This window comes from Ambystoma mexicanum, chromosome 6q, assembly GCF_040938575.1.
Source record: "Ambystoma mexicanum isolate Mex_15411 chromosome 6q, UKY_AmexF1_1, whole genome shotgun sequence".
NCBI lineage: Eukaryota > Metazoa > Chordata > Amphibia > Caudata > Ambystomatidae > Ambystoma > Ambystoma mexicanum.
In genome coordinates this window covers 387,349,577-387,377,011 of record NC_090937.1, presented here as the reverse complement: position 1 = coordinate 387,377,011, position 27,435 = coordinate 387,349,577, and the positions used below count along the sequence as shown (strand labels likewise).

The 27,435-nt window shown below is 46.2% G+C and overlaps 1 protein-coding gene across 1 annotated transcript in view; it reads left to right on the top strand.

Moving 5' to 3' along the window:
• Positions 1–26,688, top strand: part of COL25A1 (collagen type XXV alpha 1 chain) — a 652,723-nt gene extending 626,035 nt beyond the window's left edge. Inside the window, exons 3-4 of the mRNA XM_069630174.1 lie at positions 1,649–1,693; positions 26,645–26,688. Of these exons, the coding sequence (XP_069486275.1) occupies positions 1,649–1,693; positions 26,645–26,688 (89 nt within the window). The remainder of the gene's footprint in view (positions 1–1,648; positions 1,694–26,644) is intronic.
• The last annotated feature ends 747 nt before the right edge of the window (positions 26,689–27,435 follow it).

The window sequence follows — 27,435 nt, the reverse complement described above, 5'->3', positions numbered from 1 at the left end:
GGGCCAGACTGCCTCACTCTAATACACACAACACTTCCACAGATGGCTTGTGCTCACATTGTTGAGACCTGCATGATATAAATCATTTGTGACTTCTTATAGTTATGTTAATGGATATTTGTACCACGCACTATCACCACCAGAGTGGTCCCCTGGTGCTGTGAATTGCTAGTCACAAACTCTGGTATGGCTTTATGTTTAAAGATTAAACTGCAACCAGAATAGTAATTCCCTGTGACTATGTGGTTTTGGAACAAAGGTGCACACTTTAAATGCAGCCTCTGTGCCCTCCCTCCCTCCCTCCCTCCCTCCCTCCCTCCCTCCCTCCCTCCCTCCCTCCCTCCCTCCCTCCCTCCCTCCCTCCCTCCCTTCCTTCCTTCCTTCCTTCCTTCCTTCCTTCCTTCCTTCCTTCCTTCCTTCCTTCCTTCCTTCCTTCCTTCCTTCCTTCCTTCCTTCCTTCCTTCCTTCCTTCCTTCCTTCCTTCCTTCCTTCCTTCCTTCCTTCCTTCCTTCCTTCCTTCCTTCCTTCCTCCCACACTTTAAATGCAGCCTCTGTGCCCTTCCTTCCTTCCTTCCTTCCTTCCTTCCTTCCTTCCTTCCTTCCTTCCTTCCTTCCTTCCTTCCTTCCTTCCTTCCTTCCTTCCTTCCTTCCTTCCTTCCTTCCTTCCTTCCTTCCTTCCTTCCTTCCTTCCTTCCTTCCTTCCTTCCTTCCTTCCTTCCTTCCTTCCTTCCTTCCTTCCTTCCTTCCTTCCTTCCTTCCTTCCTTCCTTCCTTCCTTCCTTCCTTCCTTCCTTCCTTCCTTCCTTCCTTCCTTCCTTCCTTCCTCCCCTCCCAGATAGGCAGGGAAGGACAGATTGGGCAAGTAAAAATGAGGAAATGGAAAGAAAGTGGAGAAAGAGAGGAATACAAATCAGAAAGAAGCACAAGAAAGAGAGGGGATGGGGCAGTTCCCTGGTCCCTGGCTTTGGAGCCAGTCACCTATTCTGTGCCTGGCAGCATGGTGTAGACAAGGACAGAACAATGGCTCTTTCACTGCCCTCATCCCGAAACCAAGTGATGCTTATAGAAGCAGTGGCATGAGCATAAGAAGGACGTCAGCTCTCGGCTTTAAAATTGGACTCCTCTTATTGTTGATATCAGGCTCAAAAGACCAAAGGGGCCCACGATGAGTCCACATGGCAACGCGTTGCCTGTAACCATAGCAATAGCGGAGGAAACCTGGTTGATAGGAACTCGGCTGAGAGCACATTTGTATATCACACTCTCTACAGTATGCTGCCCACCAAAGGACCCAGAAAAATAGCCTTTGTGCATCATTTCTTATTATCTATCCCAACCAGATGTAAACTATGTACATACGCTATGGAATGGACCTCTTCAATTAACCCCCTAACTGCTGCATTCATGTTTGCACATTGTTAAACAGAATTAATGTGAAATGTCTTGAGGACGTGTATGTCATGCACCTAGCACTGGGAGCTTGGTCCCAAGAATGTGGCACACACATTCTCAGCAGCGGAGTTAAGCAGCCTGCTGACTTGCATAGCGTGCAGCCCTGAATAAGATGGAGCAGAGCACAACGTGTTGAATTGCACCAACGCACTAAATGTTTACAGGAACTGACTGCACTGATTTTTTTTTTTTTGCAGGGCCGCCAGGAAAACGGGGTAAAAGGGGAAGAAGAGGTGAAACTGGTAAGATTTCCTTAAAGTTATGTAAATCATCCTTTGTATAAAAGCCTGTTAAAGAGCCTTTATTTGTAGACATTTGTTATCCAAAAGCCTGTGTGTGTGTATGTGCGTGTGTGTGTGTGTGTGTGTGTGTGTGTGTGTTCAAGTCAACCAGCACTCGAGATTGGCTCCATTCAAATGCCTGGCTCTGGCTCGGCTCTAGGTCCCCTGGAAATCAAGGACCACAGACGATCTTAGCCAGACATTAAGTACTAAGTATTAAGTACCTTGCAAGATGGGTAAGCAGAAAGAACACAGGGTATTTTGAGGGGTATGGAGTGCAAAGACAGGTGAGGGAAAGACGAGCAGGGAGAACAGATAAGAGTTGGGATAAGCTTTCGTATTTGGGTTTGGGGTGATCTCGGAGAGGGTTTTCGAAACAAACGAGAATGACCAGAGTTCTAATTGTGATCTGAATATGGGGATTGTGGGAATGTTAGTGAGTTGTCAAAGCAGACTGGGAGTTTGGAAAGTGACAATCAGAGGGACGGGATTTGTGGGGTTCTTATAGCAGGCAGGAATAACTGGGATTGTGAAATAAACCTGGGGGACTAGGTGAACAGTAGTGTCTAACTCAAGTAGAGTTGATGTTCGGTACAGAATAACCTGAAGCATATGGAGAAGAATGAATGGGAGTAATCAGGCAGAAAACAGCATGACAGGGGTTTGGGATCCTAGGGGATTGTTTGCTATGGAGTGGTCGACAGGCTTGTGTAGGAGAGATTTAATGGGAGGAAGGGGGGCAAATGTGGCACAGCCCATAATGATCTCAAAGATTTCACCCTCCCTCTCTTCTTCCTCGATAACATACTGCGTCTCCCTTTGGGCATTCTCCTGCCTGAGCATAACCCCGGGTTCCCCATGCCAGGTGATCTTTCCCTGCTCGTTTGCCTTTAGGGTTGGGATAAAAGATGGTCATTCCTTTAGAGGTCACCTGAATAAGGGTTTCCCGAGATCTACTTGGGAGAACACCCTCATGTTTCTCAAACTGAGCAGGCCCATAGGTGTACGGTAATACAGGTCAGCATTTCCCTCCGCTGCCGTGCTGAAGCAAAGATGTATGCTGTCCCGTTTTTGGCACACCTCTTCACTTGCAACAAGCCCAGATTAGATGTTTTTAGGCCAAAACTGATGCCCTCTGCCACCGCTCTTCTGGTGGCTCTCTGAGCTGCTTGTTGATTTTGTAGCGCCATCCCTTCTCCGCTGTGCGCTAGAACCAAGCATCAGCCAACGTTGGGTAATTGGAGTAGCCACAGATCAGGCTTCTGCTTGGATAGTTAGGTGATCAGAGTCAATGAGTCATTCTTTTATATTTATTTACATTGGTGATCGAATGTTGAGATAAAGGGCAATGGGTTCTCCATCAAATGCTGTTTTCACTGATTAATGTGTCACTTTCCTGCGACAGATCGCTTGCCATGTATTAGTGTAGATTTTAGAAACATCTATAGCACAGCCGCATTGCCAAGTCTCCTATAATTTTTTCTGCCCACAGTTAAAAATAGTTGCTGAAAATCTGCGGTGTGAAGAACCCATCATGTGATTTTCTGTTCTCTGTTTTTCCCCCCATCGCGAGTAGCCGGAGTATGTGTGGACATAGAGTCCTTGTCCGCTATGACTAGGGCATTTCAAGAATGAGAGTTTAACATGGCTGACCACACCTGCGGTTACTGGTTTTTCCTTTGTAGCGGGAATATATCCTAGCATTTAGGTATCCAACTACTCCTTTTGGGGCAGACTGGACAGATTGCAGTTGCTTCGTCACTTCCCGCACTTACGCAGATACGCTAAAAAATAATGGAGAATGTCAAATGCATAATCATTGCTTTTGACGTTTTTCGCTCAATCATATTTATTTTCTATTGCCATCCTCCCAGGTGCACTTCAAATAGAACAAAAGTTGGAATAGGCCCCACTGACTTACATGTGCCTGCCCAGCCCCAGTAGGAGTGTGGAACATGCTACAGGGCACTGTCCTCCCTTGCTAGGTCCTCATGTTTAAACCAGGGTGACCATGGACTTCCAGAAACCTTTTCAAAGTTTTTGAGACCCAGAGACACCCACACCTTGAGTGATTTGGCATTCAATGCACATGTTCGCCCAGGACTACTCAGAAGTGTGTGGTGGGTGAATGCTTGATCTTTCCCTGGACATACATTGGGCGAATTAGCTAAGGGAGAATTGTAGGTAAGGGTAAGTATCTTGAATTGGACTTGCTCGTGCTTTGAGTTGATCTCGGGATCCCAGGAAAGGGGTAATGGGTATACATGATTTGGCCTAACATCCTCCAACTGGCCAAATGTTGGTGTCTCATTGTGGGATGTATTTACCCATGCATCCGAGCCCTACCTCAAAACTGTGCAGTACTGACATGGAAAACCTCATGATGGCCAGAGCTTCCCAGAAAATGCACAGGGAAATGCATGAAGAATAGGCTGCCACTCATTTTTGCCGATGTTATGGGCACAGAAGGACACTGCCTAAAACCACCATTGGACTACCCACACAGTAGTCTGAAACCATTGGGAATGGCAATGCTGATTGCCAAAAGCAAACCCATAACTGTTGGGAATTCATTTTCTTAAATCCCAAAAAGGGGTGCAGTACCAGTACTCACCACTATCCAAAAGCCGGCGTTTTAAAACCACCAGATTTTGTAGAAAACTGAATAAATGAACCCAAAACAGGCCAAAGAAAGACTTACTGAGAGGTGGATCCAATGTCAAGTTATATTCTGAAGTGACTTGAAGGTTTATAACAAGACTGGCTGCGCTGTGGATTTCAGCAGTTTAAGTAAATTTGGACTGAAAGACACTAAAAAAAATCTAAATGTTTAAATTGACTGAGTGACCTACTTTTGAGTGTCACATAGGTTGCAATTGTTTAAATGTCATAGTTTTAAACTTAGAATCAGCCTTCTAGCTGCATATGTGAAAATGTTTAGTTTTATTTGAATGCAGAAACTGGGGAACAAAAAGTGACATTTTATCTGAAACCCGGCTTAAGGAACTGAATTCTGCCTGGCAACTACCCCCATCAGGAGTGAAACTTGAGTCACAGCTGTGTTCCCAGGCCTAGCTGCCCTTTTGCTGCTCACACTAAGGATATGCCATCTATCTGATAATTGAATTACCTGTGCTCTGCAGGAAAGTGAACAAAGCCCTGTCCTGGCTCAGGCAAAGGTTTTATTGGCAGGAGTCGTAAATGGTCGTAAAAAGTGGCTTCCTCCTGAGGAAAGGGGAGGAGCACTGCCTGTGAGAGCAAGCTGGCTTGGCAGAACTGGATAAACCAGTATGTCTACCTTATGCTGAGAGGAAACCACACCCCTTTGGAGCCAGAACATAACTCTAAAAAGATGAATAACTCATAGAGCGGACATGTGAAAATTTTATAAATGATACCATAATTCTTGTGATTTTTCTGCCCACAGTTTAAGAGGTTTTTAGAACCGGTGGTATGTTCAGGGGGGTTTTAGCGGAAAAGTGGATATTACTCTAAATGTATGCATGTTAAAAATCTGAAACGTCATCAGTTAATGTCCATACTCCCTGCACACATGTATGTAAAGTTGGGTCAATGTCAGAAAGTGAAAAATCAGTTAAAAAGTCAATTATGTGCCATTTCTGAATGCAAGCTCTTAGAAACAGCAGATTTGGACAGAGACATGGCTAAATTCAGCCACACCATGTATATGTAATTTCAAGCAACTGTGTAACTGTGAAATATGTCTTTTATTATCAAATATAGAATGTGTGCAATCTGACAGAGGAGTGTCCTATCTGCAAGCCATAAAATGACATCCCTCTGACTCACAGTTCATTCCCCAATCAAATGATAAATGGAAGTTTGACCAATTAGAAGCTGAGAGAGAGGTAGGGTCAGTGATGCTAGAACACACCCACATTCTAAACACATAAAAGCAGACAGACAGGACAGATAGGGACCTTCAATTCCATCTGCAGCGGGACGCTCTGCCGGAAAAATCCATATTTACCTCCATCAAACCTCCAGAGAGCCAAACTAGAGACTTCAATCTATCCAGAACTAGAGACCCAGACCAGAGAACCAGAGAGAGCTGACCCAGATCACTGTGAAGTGCAGAGACCAGAGGCGAGTTTAAAATCTGACCAGATCCGTGGCGTGGCCCATTTCACTCAAGAATATAGTGTGAGTACCTAGAAAACTGTGTAGAACCCATCTCTTAGTTAAAATAATATAATTCAATCCATTTTAACCTAAGTAGAACTGCAGCTTAGCAATTGTGTTATCCTGCCATCATTTTTAAAGCTGAAAAAGTGTGCGTTTAAAATTTCAAATCTGAAAAACGACCTTCACAAAATCGCTCATATCTCCGCACCCGTTTGTGCTAGAGACTTGCAGTAACTTCCATTTTGAAGCTGAGATCCTAGGCTTTCCTAGGACCCCAAAACGATAGAGATAGTCCTTGTGGTTCCTCTGTAATAGCGCTCGGCGCATTCGCGAATTTTACCGCGATTTGCAAATTTCTTCACATGTAAAAACTGCTGCTGCTTGCCTTCCATTTGCCAGAAATTCGTTTAACCTGCTAATCATTCCTGAATCATTGCTAGTGTGAGCCTGGACTAATATTAACTAGATACCAATCACCCTGAACCTCTGAAAGGGAATTAAAAGTATTTTAGCATACTTTTCAATTCATTGCCAGCACATATCAAAGCAATTTGGGCCTGTGTTTTCAAAACTCCTATCTGTTTTCTGTAAGCTTGCCGGGGTGAACTGAATCACATTTGATTGCATTTCTGAGAACTGTGTGTTTCCTTCCATTTCCTTGCCTTGCATCAAGGGGGGGAGGGGATTGCCAGAGAAAAGTGATTACATTGTTTTGTTGAAATCATATTGAGTATTTCTATACTGCATTTCATTCATTCAACCTTGCATCCATTTGAACTCTATAAAGCATTTTGTACCACCTTCTTCTTTTGTTCCTATTTACCAGTGTGCTACCTTATCCATTTCATGTCAACTCATTAGTGATTATAAGAAGTGTGCTAGTGCCAGATTCTCCGTTGTTGATCTTTATCATATCAGATTAAGTGTGCTATTCAATTATTAATTTATTATAAAGTGGGATATATATATATATTTTAAATTATCAAATAAACCTTTTAAACTTGCAAAACAGAACTACTTCTTGGCTCAGTGGGGTCAGGGGGATTCCAGGAGAGGGGTGTTATATAGGGGTAGTCATCCAGAACGCCTGAACTGGACATAAAGATATATCAATAAGGGTTTTCATTCAGTATTCTAGACTAGGCGTTAACTTAGCTGTAGTGCTGAATTGAATCCTCTTACAAATTGGGGGCTCGTCCGGGACGTCTGGGTTAGAATACCACTTGTGCAGCTTAATACAGTGTGCTAACTGACGGGATACATACATCCAGTCGGATCACCACGCTGCATTACGCTGTGAAGCATTCCTCAAAAGGGACACTCCAAGAAAAGTTCTGTTCTAAAAAAATAAAATACTAACTTCTGTAAGTCAGGACAGAGACCAATCTCTAGAATGACGACCTTGGTAGATATGAAAATAGCCAGAGAGCACCTCTTGCATAAGCTATTTGTGAGAGGTGAATGGACCGAACAGGGCCAGGATGCCTGGTTGCAGGCCATCACGCGACAGGTCACTGAAACAGGGTCAGACTTATGGAGAGATCAGGGTCCATTACATGTGGCCCTGAGTGAACTATATATGGCTCCTAAGGCCAAAGATGAACACAACAAGATTGTTAGGATAGCGGCATACCTGTACCTATATATGGGAGACATGCAGGATAGATGTGCTGAAAGCCAAAATCTGGCAAATAGGCAACAGATGGCGTTAGAGAAGGTCCAATCTGACCTGGTCTCTTCTGAGCAGAGGCTGCAGAGGAGCCAGGAGTCAGAAGATGATAGTAGGCAGCACATCATTAAAATAAAGAAGGATATGGATGTGCTGCAACAGGAAAAGGTAGAACAGGATACCAGATTTCTGGCCTTGCAGAAGGAATACCAAGAAGGTTTGGACTCCCTACTGCAAAACCAGAAAAAGCTGGAGCAACAACTGGACTTCAATAGGGCATGTGCTGAGCAGGTAGTCACCCTGCAAAGCCACCTAGATAGAGAGAAGGCAGAGAGCAATAAACTGATTCTGAAAGACCTGGATACCCAGGCAGAGTTTGACCTGGAGCGCCAGAAAGCTGGTGCCTTCCAAAGGCAGAGGGACGACCTGGCGGCACAAATGCAGGCTCTTAGTCAGGAAAGAGACGCCATAGGCCAGGAAGTCTGCCATTTAAAAAGGAAAATGGAAGAAAATCACCTGGCCCTCCAGGGGCTGGGTGACCTCCAAAAAGAAAACCAGAACTTGTTAGAGCACACCAGGAGGGTGGAAGAGGCTCTGGCAAGAAAGGAGCAGGCCAGTAGGGATGGGACTCAGGAGGTAAACCTCCTGCAGCAAAGACTGGCCCAGTTCTCCAGAACCAACCAGGAAGCACAGAGGGAAAATGAGGCCCTCTGTCAACACAATGATAGGCTCCAGCAACAGGTAGCGATGCAGGAGAAACTGATAGAGTCGAGTAAGGCCTTAACAGAGGAACTGAAAGCACAAATGCAGGCTCTTGCATTGCAACAGGGAGCAGGGGCGGATAGAGATGAGGTCCGCTGGGAAAGAGAGATTCCTGACCATAACCACAGGAGCCCTAACACCAGGGGCCTTCATCTCCCCCAGTCCCTGGACTCTACCACCCCCATGTCCCCTGGCGCACATGAGCACAGGGCCACAGGGATGGCAGATTACTATCCAGCTAAGAGTATGGGGCTCATAGGCCAGTACCACTCAGGAATGGAGGGGTGGGCATCCGGGCATGGGCACCCAAGTACAGTACAGTTCAATGGGGAACCCCAGGAGAGTAGGCCCATTAAGGGCATCCTGAAAACCTCTGCCCAGTTAGGTCAGTGGAGGGGGTACCCATCAAATCCTGGCAGCAAGGAGGAATCTGAAGACTCCTCTGAACTGCGCAGGACACAGGAGACCAGGTCCCCACAGTCTGCCAGCCATTCCCAGGCTCGCAGAATCCGGGAAAACCTGGAAGAACAGACGGGAACCTCTGGGAGCAGTGCCTCTGAGTCCGAGGACGAATGGACAAGGGTTACCCGAACCAAAAAGGCCAATAAGGCAAAAAGGGCCTTGCTTAAGGACCCCTTAAAGCAGATTAAGGCGATCAGGAGCATCATCACGCCTTACCATAAGAACGCTAAGTATTCTGTTTGGGAGCACTTAGAGTTGTTTGAACAAATGATGGAGACTTTCCATTTGAAGGACAGCCAAAGCTGTATTCAGTATGTAAAGTGGACCTTCTCCCCGGAATACTCCAGTTTCTTTGCAGGGCTGGAGGACCAAAATCATTTAAGATGGTCCACCTATAAGGCGGCCATCTTGAAACATTTTTCTGTTCACAGAAATCCTCAAGAGGCTCGCAAGGCAGCCTACAATTTGCAATGTGGGGAGGATCAGGCCCCACAAGAATTTGTGCAGGAGTTAAAGCGTGCTTTTGCGCAGACCACCAGAAGGGTGCGCACAGATAGCAGAGAATTTATAAATACGTTTTTCCATGCCTTGCCCAAATATATCATGACCCAGCTCGTGAGGGATTTTCACGAGAAAAGATCTTTAGACTGGGTCATTGAACAGGCTACCCGGATCTATGAGGTGCAGAAACCGATAGATAGCAAAAGTAATGCCCAGAAAAACCCCAAAGCCAACAGCACCCCTGCTGCTGCCAAGGTGGCAGAGGTAAAGGTCACCCCCGTTTTGTATTTGGAGATGGGGGGACCTAAAAACCTACCTGCACCTAATAATGCTAGGCCCAGGAGGTCCTCGGGTCAGTCACAGACAGGGAGCCAAGGAGGCAGCCCCACAAATGGGGTCCCTCGCTCTCCTGATTATGTAAGTCCCCGTTACAAGGGAAATCGACCCATCCTGGGTTATGTGTGGACTCCTCCAGCCCAAGGGGGGGGATCCAGACAAGCACCTAACCCAGGGAACTTCCCTCCAAACTTCCCACAGGAGGGCAGAAATTTACCAAACCCTGGGCAGAACTTTTTCCCCAGATATCCACCCGACTTTCAGCCCCAAAACCATCCATCCTTCTTTCCCCAATTCCCTGAGCCTAGACCACTGAATCCGGGAGAGGGGAGGCCAAGGGTGGAGGGGTACCCAAATCTTCCCAACCAGGGGTACTACCAGAGGAGGGACAGCTACCCTTCCCGGGATCAGCCCAGGGGAGAAAACAGGGCCCCGTATCAGCCTGAGCGGGCTTCCCAGTTAGAGCGCCAGGTTCAAAACATGGCGCGGGATCTGGGTCACATACTGAGGGCTCAGCAGAACCCTCAGATGGGCGTGCCGGCGCAGAACGCACCCAACTCTGGACCTGGTGCTCCAGAACAATGACGGGGGCAGCACCCCGATAACTCACCGGTTCCCAGGGAGGAGGCACAAAGGGAAGGGGGGTGTAAAGCCTTGGAGGAAGCTTCCTTCCTCACTTGTAAACAGCCCCTGGAAACCCAGGAACCGGAAACAAAATCTCTTGCCCCTGAAAGTCTGTCTCCTAAGGAGCAGAGGGGTGGTAGGAGAAACAAAAGACCCAAACAGACTCAGTTTGAGGAGGAGGTACAGATCTTCCAATTTGAGGGAGAGGGATCCTCAGAGGATCCTGGGAAAAGGATCTTCTCCTTCAGGGAGGGGGGAACTCCTCCCAAAGAAAAATGGGTCCCTAGGGATGCAAATCCAGACTGGGGAGATGTGGAGACTGAGCTACCGCCGCCCACCATCTCATCCCAGAACCAACCGCAAGAAAATCCCCTGGTTCAAACCCATCCTGGTGACTGCCTCCAAAAAGGGGGGGGCGGCCCAGAACCGGAGCCAGGGGAACCCACAATGGCTCTGATCTCCAGTTGCCAACTTTTTCTTTCAGATTCCCAAGGCTCTCCACAGAATTCTGCCCAAATCTCTTCGCTAGCGATGTCCAAAACCAGAAAATTAGCCCACCAGTTGTCCAAAAATGTACATTATCTGAGCCCCCTTGAGGAAAAGGAGGGAAGATATTATGCCCCGGTCCGAGTACAGGGGCAGGGTACAATTTTGGCACTGGTGGACACGGGATCTCAAGCTACCCTTCTGTCCAGAAGGGCCTTTGATGAACTGAATGCAGGAAGGGGAGAGAATTACCAAATTCCTCTCACCTCTCTTCCTGGACAATTGCAGAACTTTGACGGGAAGGAAATTCCCGTCGAGGGGACGGCAGATTTGGACATTAAAATTGGGCGACATAAGTTGAAACACCCGGTCATAGTTGTGACCCCAGAGGGCACCCCTTGTTTACTAGGGAATGACCTCCTGAGAAGGTTGTCACCCCTAATAGATTGCGTAAACAAGGTCCTCTGGACCCAGACTAGCCGACCAATCAAATTAAAACAGAGTGTTAACCATGTTAGTTTAAACGGCACCTGCCACATGGTTGAACAAAAATCTGACCAAGTAGAATTTCACTTCCAGAACAACCAAATTCCAGACGTGACAGTAATAGCAGTAGGACAACAGACTAGTGATGGGGGGTCCTCTCTATTTCTGAAAATCAACCTTCCTTCCAGTTTAAGGTGGTATTCCACGCTGGAAGGAAACACTCTGAAATTCTATACCAATCCACAATCTGAAACTCCCACTCCTATAGTCCAGAAAGATGTGAAATCAGCTCAGAGCCTGGCTGATATTCAGCAAATTGGAGAGCAGTTGTTCATCCCTGTTCAGTTAAATGATGGGAAGGACTCTGTTCTCGCTCGAGTGTGTGTGAACAACGGTAAGAGCTTCATCAGCGAAGCCATGTTCCGCCAACTCCCAAAAGATCCAGCCATTCCCACATTCAAACTGATAGACAAATGGGAAATGGACCTGGAAGCACCTAATTCCAAACATCTCCTGCCAAGCAGGTGTATGCTCAAAATCTCCATTGGCAACAAGAGCATAGTCCACAATTGTTGGGTCGTGCGAGACGTCCCTGCCGCCTTTTACTTAGGCAGTGACATTCTCAATCGCTTTGCCATTAGTTTGGACCTAATAAACTTCAAAGCTTGGTCCCGATTAGCGGATAATCCCATGGGCTTTGATGATCCAGAAAAAGCATTTAGGTCAGCTCAATTGCTACCTTATGCAGTTGAAATTCAGGTTAAAGAGGAAGTCACCATCCCAGAAAGGACCCGACAATTCTCCCTGGAAGTGAAAGTTAAAAGGGGACAAGAGTTGAAAAACCCTGATGCTTACATACATCTAAATGCTTCTCTCCAACAGCAAGGGTTGGGGGTAAACCCAACACCATTAGTCAACATAGAACATGACACCATTCCAATAGAGGTGGATAACAGCGACTTAAAGAGTATTACTCTAGCCGCAGGCACCATTATTGGAATGGCGGTTGATGACCGACATTTCTCCATTGACCTTGGAAATGAACTGTTAGGACCAATCCCCAAGGACTGTTTTGACAGTGACAGTGAGGACAATACAACACCAGACAGGATTTTTACCCGGCATGGGGGGAACTTCCTGGTGTACACTTCCTGCCCTTATGGTAAGGAAGATGTGACTTGTGAATTCAGGAGGGATGAGGTGATTTTCCAGGTTCATGAAGGCTGCCTTGCCCACCTGAAGCCTCCGGTCCAAATCAGCACTCTGACCAGGGACTTCTCCACCCAGCTGGAGAAGGCCGCGGAGATAGCCAAACCAGAAGTCTTTCCAGGCTTCAGGCAGATGGTGGAAGAGAGAGTCAACCTAGCTGATGCCTGTGTGACTCCGGAACAAAAGCAAAAGTTGAAACAAGTTTTCTTGGATTTCCAAGATCTCTTTGCGGTAGACTCATATGACTGTGGCCGCACCAACATCCACACAACCACAATCCCCACGGACCCTGGCATGACTCCTGTGTTTGTGAAGCAATATCGCTTGCCTCTCGCATCAATGGAGTCCCTTACCGAAATAATTAAGAACCTTGAGTCCCGGGGAATAATCCGTCCCGTCCACAGCACCTTCAATAATCCGGTGCTGGGAATATTGAAGCCAAACGGCCAGTGGAGACTCTGCGCCGACCTTAGGGAGCTCAACAAACGGGTCCATACTTCCCGATGGCCTCTGCCCTACATTGACCAAGGGCTGGCCCAGATTCAGGGGTCACAGGTATTCACTGCAATAGACCTGACCAATGGATACTGGACTGTGCCTGTCAGTAGGGAGGACCAATACAAGCTGGCTTTTACCTTTGGGGGCCAGCAGTACACATGGACCCGGACTCCCTTCGGATACCTCAACTCCGGCAATGAATTCAACATTTTTCTACACAAGGCCATGCCCGACTTGGGTGCAAGGGGCAACCTGGCTTATGTAGATGATGTCCTCATCAAAAGCTCAACTGTTGAGGAACACATAGCGGAGATCCGTTATGTTCTGACACAGTTGAGGGCCGCCGGAGCAAAACTTTCCTTTCAGAAAGCACAGTGGTGTAGAACCCGTGTTAATTTCTTGGGGCATGAGATTACTCCTCAGGGCCTCTGTCCCCAGGAAAAGAAAGTGGAAGCACTTCAGAAACTGAAAGACCCCACAACTCTGCGAGAACTAAGGAGCCTCCTTGGACTGACTAATTACAGCAGGAAGTTCATTGAGGGCTACGCAGAGATCACCAGACCCCTGATTCATCTCCTGAAGGGGGGGGTCAAGTGGGAATGGGGTCCAGAACAATCCGAGGCAGTAAGACGACTCAAAAGAAGCCTCTCACAAGCGCCTTGCCTAGCTTATCCTGTCAGAAACAAGGAGTTCTTCCTGGAGACGGGGTTCTCTAATACGTGCTTGACGGCAGTATTATATCAAAAGCATGACAAGGTCAATAAAGTAATCTCCTATGCGAGCAAAACTTTATCCTCTGTGGAGGAAAAATTCAACGATTGTGAGAAGGCACTCCTGGCAACGGTGTGGGCATTGAAGAATTACCGCCCGTTTATCCAGGGGGAACACATCATAGTGGAGACTCCACACCAGCCTCTGCAATATCTCCAAAGTGACAGAATCCGGGCCGGAAATGTGAGTAATTCCCGAATTACTTCCTGGATTCTGTCAATGCAAGGCTTTCCTGTGGAGGTCAGATATGGCCAAAACAAGAAGAGTCCCCTCGCGCAAGGTCTGGCTGACTTGCATGATTGTGCCAGAGAAAACTGTCTCGAGGACGAAAGTCTAAAAATCAAGGACAACACGGAGGCATACCTTAATTCCCCACACAAAGTCTTTGAAGAGGACAAGTGTGAGGGAATGCCCACTGTCTATGTGGATGGATGCTCTTACCATGTTGACAACAACGGGGAGAAAGAACTGGTGGCTGGCGTAGGGAATGCATGGGTGAATGAGTCCCCAGAACCCTCCGCTGGATACAAAATTGGTCCCCGAAGTAGTCAGGTGGCAGAATTGATGGCTGTGCATCAGGCCATCCTCACTGCTGTCCAGCATCAACTCCGCGAACTGGTCATAATCACAGATTCGGATTATGTACGGAACGGGTTCGTGGAGCACCTGGTTAATTGGAAAACCAGAGGCATGTTATGTGCTAACAACAAACCCTTGAAACATGGGAAGTTGATCCAAAACATTGATGATCTGGTCACATCGAATGAGATGACCATCTATTGGAAAAAGATCAAGGGTCATTCCAAAGTAGAGGGACCAGACAAAACTGGAAATGACTTAGCTGATCAGCTGGCCAAAACCGGGGCCATCCAAGGGGATCTAATTGAGATTGAGTCCCTGTTGGGGGAAATCCAGGTCACTGCCATCACTAGGTCCCAGACAAATGCTCACAACGACCTTTCAATGGCACAATGGAGTAAGGAGACCCCTGATGCTGATTTGATTACTGCTCAGAAGGGGGATCCAATTATTGGTAAATTTTACCAGCACCTTGAGGACCCTGAGAACTTTCCCCTGACGGATACCGATTACATTGGGAAAGAGGACCTAAGAGTGTTGATGAAATGTTCAAAAATGTTCCGAATCCAAGACGGTTTGCTGGTAAGGAAATCCAAAGCTGGCCACGATCAGTGGGTGGTTCCTACCTCATTCCGAAGTCTGATGTTAAGTCACGCCCATGATGCGGCCACCGCCGGTCATAGGGGGTTTCACACAACATTGGAAATCTTAAGAGAGGTTGCATACTGGCCACACATGGGGCAGGACCTCGACCAATACTTGAAGGGGTGTCTTGTGTGTGCACAATTTCAGCCATCATCCCTTACGCACCGGGCACCTTTACAAAAGAGGGGAATGACACTCCCATGGTCAGATTTACAAATCGACTTTGTAGGCCCTGTGATTCGCTCGGCTAGGGGGAATAAGTACATGTTGACTGTGACATGCTTGTTTACCAAGTGGGTGGAATGTCTCCCAGCCCCAAATTGCAAGGCAGAAACGGCAGCTGCCTTGATGATTAACCACATCTTTTCCCGTTTTGGTCTACCTCAAAGGATTGAGTCAGACAGAGGTAGCCACTTCACCAGTGAAGTAATGACAAAGATGTGGGAGATACTGGGGGTCAAGAGAAAGCTGCATATTGCTTATAGACCAGCTTCTTCTGGGGCAGTAGAGAGATATAACCGAACCATTGTGAGCATATTAAAGAAGTTTGTGGCAGATTCTGGGCCAAGTTGGGATATCCGATTACCTCTGGTCCTAATGGCCATCAGATCTACCCCTTCATCTGCAACCAAAATGTCACCATTTGAGTTGATGACTGGGCGCAAGATGGTGCTTCCTCAGCATTTGCTCTACAGGACCCAAGAGCAGACACTGATAAATGCCTCCACTACTCATGAGTATGTGGCGAATTTAAGGAAACACCTCCAACATGCTTTTGCTTATGCTCAGCGGAATCTAGAAAGATCAGCTGATAGCATGAAGACCCACTATGACCTGAAAACTTCCAGGAAGGAATATCAGGTGGGGGACCGGGTCTATCTATACAACTTCCAAAGGAACCAGGCCAAGCAGCGCAAATTTTTGCCTACATGGAAGGGACCATTCGAGATCATAGACAAAATCTCCCCTCTGGCCTACAAAATCCACATCCCCAAAGGTCCTTTGGCAGCGGGGGAAGACAAGTGGGTCCACATAAACCAGTTGAAATGTTGCCATCCCAGGCACACTCTGCAACAACTGGAGGAATCCTCTGGAATCCTAGCGGGTACTGTATCAGACTAATTCAGTTCCAATCATAAAACATACCACATCTAGTCTCTAACATACTGTGATTTGTATGAAACTGTCTCTTAGCCATACTGTTTTTTATCAAAATAAGAATGTAATGTTTCGTCATGATGAAATGCATATGCTATCCCACCATCTCAACAGTGGTGGAAAAATGTCTATGAGTAGGTATTGCCGCTCTTCCTTTGTCGTCCTAGGAGAAAGAAGACCTTGAGACTGGCCAAGGAGGACGATCCGGAGACCGGGAACGAAGATCCAATGGGCCCAGTGGACCGCCCAATATTCCCATCAGGACCGGCGAGGAGAACCGATCGATCAGTACCGGATGGAGGAAAAGATGCTGAACTGTGCCATCTATTGGAAGAAGATGAGGAAACATCCCAGGTCTTGCGAGTCCCATTCGTGAAATAGAATGGCCATCGCAAGAGGGGGGCTTGTGGGATGTATTTACCCATGCATCCGAGCCCTACCTCAAAACTGTGCAGTACTGACATGGAAAACCTCATGATGGCCAGAGCTTCCCAGAAAATGCACAGGGAAATGCATGAAGAATAGGCTGCCACTCATTTTTGCCGATGTTATGGGCACAGAAGGACACTGCCTAAAACCACCATTGGACTACCCACACAGTAGTCTGAAACCATTGGGAATGGCAATGCTGATTGCCAAAAGCAAACCCATAACTGTTGGGAATTCATTTTCTTAAATCCCAAAAAGGGGTGCAGTACCAGTACTCACCACTATCCAAAAGCCGGCGTTTTAAAACCACCAGATTTTGTAGAAAACTGAATAAATGAACCCAAAACAGGCCAAAGAAAGACTTACTGAGAGGTGGATCCAATGTCAAGTTATATTCTGAAGTGACTTGAAGGTTTATAACAAGACTGGCTGCGCTGTGGATTTCAGCAGTTTAAGTAAATTTGGACTGAAATACACTAAAAAAAATCTAAATGTTTAAATTGACTGAGTGACCTACTTTTGAGTGTCACATAGGTTGCAATTGTTTAAATGTCATAGTTTTAAACTTAGAATCAGCCTTCTAGCTGCATATGTGAAAATGTTTAGTTTTATTTGAATGCAGAAACTGGGGAACAAAAAGTGACATTTTATCTGAAACCCGGCTTAAGGAACTGAATTCTGCCTGGCAACTACCCCCATCAGGAGTGAAACTTGAGTCACAGCTGTGTTCCCAGGCCTAGCTGCCCTTTTGCTGCTCACACTAAGGATATGCCATCTATCTGATAATTGAATTACCTGTGCTCTGCAGGAAGTGAACAAAGCCCTGTCCTGGCTCAGGCAAAGGTTTTATTGGCAGGAGTCGTAAATGGTCGTAAAAAGTGGCTTCCTCCTGAGGAAAGAACTTGGCAGAACTGGATAAACCAGTATGTCTACCTTATGCTGAGAGGAAACCACACCCCTTTGGAGCCAGAACATAACTCTAAAAAGATGAATAACTCATAGAGCGGACATGTGAAAATTTTATAAATGATACCATAATTCTTGTGATTTTTCTGCCCACAGTTTAAGAGGTTTTTAGAACCGGTGGTATGTTCAGGGGGGTTTTAGCGGAAAAGTGGATATTACTCTAAATGTATGCATGTTAAAAATCTGAAACTTCATCAGTTAATGTCCATACTCCCTGCACACATGTATGTAAAGTTGGGTCAATGTCAGAAAGTGAAAAATCAGTTAAAAAGTCAATTATGTGCCATTTCTGAATGCAAGCTCTTAGAAACAGCAGATTTGGACAGAGACATGGCTAAATTCAGCCACACCATGTATATGTAATTTCAAGCAACTGTGTAACTGTGAAATATGTCTTTTATTATCAAATATAGAATGTGTGCAATCTGACAGAGGAGTGTCCTATCTGCAAGCCATAAAATGACATCCCTCTGACTCACAGTTCATTCCCCAATCAAATGATAAATGGAAGTTTGACCAATTAGAAGCTGAGAGAGAGGTAGGGTCAGTGATGCTAGAACACACCCACATTCTAAACACATAAAAGCAGACAGACAGGACAGATAGGGACCTTCAATTCCATCTGCAGCGGGACGCTCTGCCGGAAAAATCCATATTTACCTCCATCAAACCTCCAGAGAGCCAAACTAGAGACTTCAATCTATCCAGAACTAGAGACCCAGACCAGAGAACCAGAGAGAGCTGACCCAGATCACTGTGAAGTGCAGAGACCAGAGGCGAGTTTAAAATCTGACCAGATCCGTGGCGTGGCCCATTTCACTCAAGAATATAGTGTGAGTACCTAGAAAACTGTGTAGAACCCATCTCTTAGTTAAAATAATATAATTCAATCCATTTTAACCTAAGTAGAACTGCAGCTTAGCAATTGTGTTATCCTGCCATCATTTTTAAAGCTGAAAAAGTGTGCGTTTAAAATTTCAAATCTGAAAAACGACCTTCACAAAATCGCTCATATCTCCGCAACCGTTTGTGCTAGAGACTTGCAGTAACTTTCATTTTGAAGCTGAGATCCTAGGCTTTCCTAGGACCCCAAAACGATAGAGATAGTCCTTGTGGTTCCTCTGTAATAGCGCTCGGCGCATTCGCGAATTTTACCGCGATTTGCAAATTTCTTCACATGTAAAACTGCTGCTGCTTGCCTTCCATTTGCCAGAAATTCGTTTAACCTGCTAATCATTCCTGAATCATTGCTAGTGTGAGCCTGGACTAATATTAACTAGATACCAATCACCCTGAACCTCTGAAAGGGAATTAAAAGTATTTTAGCATACTTTTCAATTCATTGCCAGCACATATCAAAGCAATTTGGGCCTGTGTTTTCAAAACTCCTATCTGTTTTCTGTAAGCTTGCCGGGGTGAACTGAATCACATTTGATTGCATTTCTGAGAACTGTGTGTTTCCTTCCATTTCCTTGCCTTGCATCAAGGGGGGGAGGGGATTGCCAGAGAAAAGTGATTACATTGTTTTGTTGAAATCATATTGAGTATTTCTATACTGCATTTCATTCATTCAACCTTGCATCCATTTGAACTCTATAAAGCATTTTGTACCACCTTCTTCTTTTGTTCCTATTTACCAGTGTGCTACCTTATCCATTTCATGTCAACTCATTAGTGATTATAAGAAGTGTGCTAGTGCCAGATTCTCCGTTGTTGATCTTTATCATATCAGATTAAGTGTGCTATTCAATTATTAATTTATTATAAAGTGGGATATATATATATATTTTAAATTATCAAATAAACCTTTTAAACTTGCAAAACAGAACTACTTCTTGGCTCAGTGGGGTCAGGGGGATTCCAGGAGAGGGGTGTTATATAGGGGTAGTCATCCAGAACGCCTGAACTGGACATAAAGATATATCAATAAGGGTTTTCATTCAGTATTCTAGACTAGGCGTTAACTTAGCTGTAGTGCTGAATTTAATCCTCTTACATCATGAAGGGGCAGAGATGGTGTTCTATCAGATCAGCCTCAGGATCAGGCACAGAATCAAGTACGGAAACAAATAGGAACCAAGCACACTAGCCGTGGAGGCTTAGGGTAGAGGGTGGCTGCAGGAGGATCAGAACGTGTCTGAGTTGGAATAAAAAAGGAAACAGATATTTCAGACAGCTTTTATTCAGGAGATTCTGGTCAGGTCACCATGCTGTAAAAAAATATCTGAGTTGGTGAATTTAGTTAGGCAAACAAAGAAGGTGGGGTATAGGGCAGATGTGATAATGATTTGAAAAATGTTAGGGTCCTTGCGCCATGCCATTAGATTGAGCATTTCAACACTTTTGTTCCCAGCGCGTCCGCTCCCGATGGCCGCCATGGAAAGGGAAAACGGACTAGGTTTTCCCTTTCCATGGCGGCGGCCATTTTCTTGTGTTTTTTTTTTTTAAACGTGTTTCGGAACAGAAAAAAATGCCATTAGCACCCTGATCCAACGGGCCGGGGTACTAATGGCAATAAGACCCAAGGCGGCGGCCTATAACTACGGCCCTGGGCATTACCTGGGGCGGTATTGGCCCGCCGCCTTGGGTCTTATTGCCACATGAAAATTCACCAAATTCGGCAGGCCACTGTCCTGTCAAAATCCAAACACTCCTGCCAAATTGGGCACGTGTCATGCCAACACATATGACTGGAAGAAACGTATGGGGCTTTCCATAGAAGCTGAAAAGCAAACTATTTAGCCGGGGATATATGTCTCAAACGCGTCTATTTCGAGAATAAGGACATTTGATACACCCCGGCCTTCGGCTGAAGTAGTGCACGCCTCAAAATATTTTTAAAATCACATTAGCCAACCTTGAGATGTTCACTTTTTTAATGCCCAAAAAATGTATCTATACCTGCAAGCGTATGCAGCAGGCGTGTAGGATCAAATTAATAATGCACCGCAAAACACACATCAAACATCTGTCGCCCAAAACACACACATATGCACACTTGCTCAGACATACACGGCAGGACAAAACAAAACGAAAAAAATTGCCACAAAATGAAAAATATCTTCAAAACGACCAAGGTGATCTGCCACACCAAAACCCCCAATACGGCCGGGATGCCTCCATGATCAGTTAGGTTAGACGGGCAAAACAAAATGAACATCTTAAAATGAGAAATATTTCTGAAAACACACAAACATATCAGCAGTCCTCAAAAGACAGACAGACGCACCTAGTTATGCATTTGCAGCAGGTTTGAAGTGACAAATCGAAATGAAAAATATATTGCAGAATGAAAAATATTCCACAAAACGCGCATGATCGTCTGCCACAGCAAACTGCAGCAGGGCCACCATGAATGCACAAAGGGAAGAAGGGACAAATGGAATGACATACACATTTCAATATGTACAAATATACCTCCAGCCCCCAGGCACACACAGCTGTTCAGCCAGGCATGGTAAGATTGGTGGGACCACATAAAATATAAAATATACTTTTAAATGAAAATTATTACTCAAAACTCACAACATAGACAGGCAAATCATTTCACCAAAATGACAGGGGTAGCGGAAGTGACATCACATGACCCTTGAGTTCTGATGGCATTACAGGAAGTGGTAATTTGACCCCACCCCCAAGTGACATCGCGGGAAGTGATGGCACAGGACCTTTCGCACCTTCACAAAACATGAAGTGGTATCACATAGCATTGTTCCTCAGTTCACTAAGAAAAATATGGCTATGATATCACATAATATGATATACATTTCATAGAAGAATGGATCAACATATGTAGCATTAATATCAGTGTGTTTAGGCCCATATTACCAAATGCTTGTGAGTGTAAGTAGACGTCCAACACAACAACCTGGACTACTGTATGTCACTCGGGCTGAAATTGTAACCCGAGCATCTCACAGAGGCCTAAACCCCAAAGCGCAGACATCCAGTGCCTGCCACGTGTCTGGCCACAGACTGGAAACAGAAACTGACCAACACAAGTCTTACCAGAAAAATGATGGTCTGGAGGGTTGCACAGAGCTGTGCCAGTGGTTATGAATGATTTGAAACCTTCGAGACATCACCTTTCTGTTTTGCTTATTTGGCAAGTAACGCCCAGTTTTCTTTGTTAGATGGGAGTTAGAGGGGAAGGATGAGTGTTTTATTTTAAAATGTAAGCAGCAGCAGCTCCATGACATCACACATTGAAAAGGGCCATTTTATTATTTTCTTTGGTCCTTTATATCTTGCTTAATGCCAGCCTTCTCCAGCTTGTAAGCACTGGAACAGGAACTAAACCCATGTTGCATGGCATCCTCTTGTTCCCAAAGCAAGTGTGTTGCCCCTGAGCTATCCTTCCAAATATATAGCTTTTTTTTTGCTTGAGGAAGCAACAGATGGTTACCTCAGAGGCAGAGGGCAACTTCATGTAAATTAATTATCTCACCTTGCGTCTATCTTCTGTGTGCCTGTGATGCAGGTCAGGCAGATCTGGGTCAGGTCACACAGTGCCAAGACAGGATTGGTGGCAAAAGCCACTGGGGCACACCCCTCTCACCACAGGCCCAGTGGCTCACCGGATGTTCAAAACAGACAACGAGAAACACTGATGAGATTTGTGTTCATGCTGTGCTGTAACTGAGTGCTGCAGGCTGCCATTCCCAGCTACATAGACACGTCCCCATACCCTTCCTGTTGCTACAGTCCTGGATATGAGCTGCACAGACAGTCCCCCCTCTGAACCCAACCACTCAGGCATTCTTCACTAATAGACTGCCAACCTGTTAGTAATGGCGGCTTCATGGTGTTTCCTGCATCCCTGTTATTTCTCCAGCTAACGAGATCGAGATTCCGGGTGAAAAAAGCTGCGGTACATTTAGCCACAATCACCTGTTTCAGGTGCAACACAGAGCTCTGCTCTTGGCACTGCCTCTTTGTCCAGAGGCCCAGGGATCGCAAGGACAGGTATAGGGATAGCAGAGAGGGAGCCTGGGATAGCAGTTGCTACCCCTGGCAACCCCCAAACGACATCCCTGAACATAGACTGCCACACCAAACATGCAGCGAGACCACCATACATTCTCAGCAAGACGAAGGCACAAAATTGAATCAAAAATATACTACTGAACTGTGCTAAAACAGTCCATTTGAGGGTAGCTTTTCTGGCGCCCCTGATGTAACACTGCACGCTTCGTGAGGAGGACACATGGTGGTGCCGTCTGGTGGCTGGAGAAAAAACAAAATGGTCAACGGCGGCAGTTGAGATCATAGAAGCTGAACTAATAATTAACTGAGACTTCTAATAATTTCTATGATCTTTTATACTTTTTCTTCCTTTTCTTCTCTCACTTCTTCTCCTGTTTCTACGAAATAATTTCTTGTAAAAATCAATTTTGTTTTGATTACAAACAAGTAAATAAAAAATAAAATATATATACTACAAAATGAAAAATAGGCTCCAAAACATACAGAAACGTTTGCAGTCCTAGTGTGCAGCCATATTCTGGCCTGCACACTTGGGTCAGAGGGACAAAATGAAAACAAATATGCCACAGGATGATCTGCCACAAGAAACACAGATGAGGGCCACCAGGCATATGTGCTGGTTCCTAGGCACACAACCAAATGAAAGACTGGGGGATCCTGCCATTGTCCCATTGCTAGCTCCCTCAGTCCCCACCCACACCCGTACAGAATACTCCTGTGCATTTTGGGGGTGGGGTGATTGATTCTGAATTAATAAATTCCAAGCACAGTTTCAGATTTCCGGTTTGTACGTTCTTGCATGAAAATCTGTTTTGGGGATTCAGGGCTAAAATGCCCCCGCCCCCCCCCCCAGCAGACATAGTGACCGATCCTGCCCCTATCTTCAGGCGCTTTAGCATGCCAACCAACAACCATTACATTGCGCCTGCTAGGACCCAGAGTACATGCGAACCCAAATACAAATGCTAGCATTAACCCCTTAACTGCTGGGCTATTATGCAGGCCTATGCAAGCAGGACGAGCATACTCGTCCTCGGCACTTATTCAAAACCAAAACTTGGTACATTTCCAGCTCAAGGCGGCAGCTACTACCCTGGAGAAATGGGAGGCAAAGCCACGGGCGCGGAATCTCCATCTATAATCGAATAATTGCAACGCTAACACTGCTTACTGCCAAAGGGAGACGAACGGAAAATGACAGTGGCCACAACATCACTGCACAGCAGTTGAACAATCATCGCATGTAGGATTGTTGCACAGAAGATGACCTATGTCAGTTTGGAAATCACCGTTAACCTCCGGTTTCCACGTGAGCAACTTACTCAGCACAATTGTGTTTGGTTTACAAAAGACAAACCGGTATAGAAGTAAATACTTGTGAATGAAAACTGGCAAATTCTGAACTTTCAAATCCAGCCCAGGGATGCAAGCCAAAGCTGCTTAGCATCACTGCAAAGCAATAATGACCTGTGTTACTGCACCATGATTTCAAAAGTTGTAGCAATCTGGCTAAGCAGAAAAAGCAAATGCATGGTACATCTGTTAGCAATATGTGCCCCTTGTGTGCCCAGGGCTTACTCGGGAGTCAAGGTGAGGCAGCCAACTAATGAAAAGCCATTGACTTGCCAGCCACAGCTGCTGGGCTTAGTAAGATTGAAATATTACACCTGATTTGCAAGCCTTTGATATGGTCCTCAGGACGCGCTTAACAAAGGCCCTTGAAACAACTTAATTGGAAAAATGTGCAGCCATCACTTCAGAGAGCAGGCCACTCAAACAGGAAGGGCCGGATAAGTGCTCGTGAGCCAGGGAGGCGATGACAGGCAGGTGCCAGGAGTCAGATGACCACGCAACCGACGGCTATTGGCAAGGGAGGGCGAGAAGACCTGGAGGGAGGAGCCCCTGACTCCAGGGTCAAAGGACAAGGGTAGTGGAAAACGAAAGGTCGAGAACACTGCAGGCGCGATGAAAGATGAGGCCCGCTGACGCGGCCAATATACTCACGCTTTATCTAGAAACGTACACTCTTGGAAAGGTTCCAGTATGATACGCAGACATTGGCTCCACCGCTGATCAAATGGGATCTATAGGTACTCATTGGAGTCCTTACACTGCAACTGCGTCATTGATTTACTCTACAGTATTTTACAACTTATCAAGAACCGGTCCAGCAGGATGAGACACCCAGGCATTAAGCCACCAATCTACCAGGGTGGCCCTGAGACCCTCCGGCATGCAGCCATTGGCTACTAGCGTACCATGTTCCAAATCTTCGGAAGCACAATCCTTATGCTAGCACTTTAGGCCATGTCTTTCGCTCTATCATTCAGACATGGACCTCATCCCGCCATCCCGCTTTCCCATCCTCTGAGCTGCTGCTTCCTCATTTTCTTTCCTCCAGTGGGCTAAGGTTTGGATAACCCTGGTGGCGGCTCAGTAGGCCACACCACACACAAGCCCCTCAGGCTCTAATCTATATTACTTCATATGTGTGTTGTTCATGTTCTCTTACGTTCAATACATACAGTAAAACACAATGCTTTGATGAGTGCTCCTGAACTGAAAGGTTTCACATTGGTTCACTCTTTTTTAACTTAAATATATATATATATTTTACAACCGTTATACTCTGCATGTATCCCATTGACCTACAGTGGGCGCGTCACCCGTGAATCTTTTAATCTCTTCATCTGTAGACATAGGAGGGACGCCATCTTGGCACAGGCCGATGTCTACATGTGTTCATTCAGAAGTACCTCCTGTCACGCTCAAGTGATACACAAAGCACTTTCATCACCGGGTCAATACGGACACCCTTCCCTCATCACGGTAGTGCCAGTGCTGGTCATTGGGCCGGCTCTCGGCGGATCCGGGATCCGGCACCAGATGTGCAGCCCGATCTCGGGATCCGGCCAGAGTCAGCGCCCAAGCCCATGAACCGCGCTGGAAAAAAGAAAAAGAAAAAAAAATGCGCCTGCGACGGCAGCATTGCCGTTTACCGCAGCTCTGGCACTGATGTGTAATGCACAATGCTCACTACATGTGAAAGGAATCAGTTGTACATGTAGCGAGCATTGTGCTTTACACACCAGTGCCAGAGCCGCGTAAAAGTCAATGCCGCCCTCGAGGGTGTTTTTTTTTTCTTTTTCTTTTTTTCGCACAACAAAATGAGCCAGGGCTCATCAAGGGGGTCTGGCCTAACTGCAGGGGTCCTGCGTGCCCGTTAGGCCACGCCCCCCTGACGAGCCCCGGCTCAATGGGCTACTGGCATCCCTGCCAGGCAACCTTTTGTAGTGATACAACACCCTCTCCCCAGATGGGAGAGGGTGTTGATCTCTGCATTTATATTCTATAGGCTTGCCTGGCAGGGGACAGGGCCTCGCCTATTCAGCCTTAATGGTGGCGCTGCCCCTTGCCAGCTGCGTGGGGGCAGCGTCACCATTAAGGCTGAAGGGGTGAGGCCTCTGGAAGCTGAGGCCGTTTTCCTGAAGACTGAAACTCCACGAGTTTCAGTCTCCAGGAAAACGGCCTCAGCTTCCAGCGGCCTCGTGTTTTCTCCATAATGGTGGTGCTGGCCCACGGGCATCTCCTGCTTAAAGGGATGCCTCGCAGGTGCGGCGCCACCATTACGGCTAAAGGGCATTTTTTTCTGGAGCCTGAAGCTTTCGCACACGAGCGAGAGCTTCAGGCTTCAGAAAGAAATCCTTTTTGTGTAGTGGCCGGGGCTGGCAGGGGAGATTAGTGGGCCCCACAGGGCCCCGCCTAAATGGAAATTTCAGAGCCTGCCGGGGCTGAGCCCCGGCAGGCCCCATCCCACTTAAAGCCCTGGCCGCCGGTAAAAGGCAATGTTACTGTTGTGGGCACTTATTTTTCTTTCTTTTTTTAAAAGTATTTATTTGATTGGATGGCCACTACCAACCCCGCCCCCTCTAGAATTAGCCCCCTGTGCCCCCACAACTCCTCCCCCATCCCAGCAATTGTGGGATCCCCCACCACATTTTTTCCATTTCCACCACTGGGTAGTGCTGCAAATCATTCTGAGATATAGTTTAAGCTTTTTAAACAATTAAAGGCCAGTTGAAAATATAATGATGCTATAGGAAAATGTGTTCTAAAGCTAGCGAGTAAGCTTATTTCAGTATAAATCAAGTTTTTGTGACTATAACTAACGTTTATGAAACTTTTCAATTGCTTTTTAGCTTACTACATTTCAGACTTTTATAGGTTGCAGACTTGCAGCTGATTAATTCGTCTTGATTTCTATATGCATTATATATTATCTGCAAATATTTCTGGCTAGCGGGGCCTATTTTGCATAACATTGACAGAAGAATGCTGTTAACTAATTATTTGTGTCTTGTTCGATGTTGTGCGGCAGTTTCAGTTAGAAACACACATTTCGACTTGCTGCACACTTTGTCACGGTATTGCAACTGTGCTGTCCACCTACTGTGCTGCAGCGCAGCGAGCACATTAGACGGTCTACCACCTCTGCTGTCGGACATACAGCAATGCAGAGTTGAAAGGTTCCACACTTGGCTTTTACTAAAACTCTACACACCTGATGCTGCATAGGGCAGCCACTATGTTATGGCCGATCCATTCTTTCTATGCTACGCAATTGTGAAAAAGCCAATTTCCATTGACGCAGTTATTGAGATGGCGGGCATTTATGAGAGAGTGGTTGTCCAGGCAGCGGCTATGGAGGGTACTGCCGGGAGGCAGGGTGATCGTGATGTGATGGCTGCAGTGCAGACCCGTGATGAGAGGACTCTATGATAACAGCGGAAAATGACTTTCAGGAGGTCACTAGGAATGCGTCTTACTTTAAACCTCTGGTTAGAAGTGACAGACAGATCGAACCAGGAATGGATCAGGAAGAGGGACAAGATAAACCCCAGGCGGAGGAAGCGATGAGCGGAGGAGCTTCGGGGAGAATGCTACAGAGACAAGTGTTGATGCCAGAAAGAAGTAAGGGTGGTGGTCGACT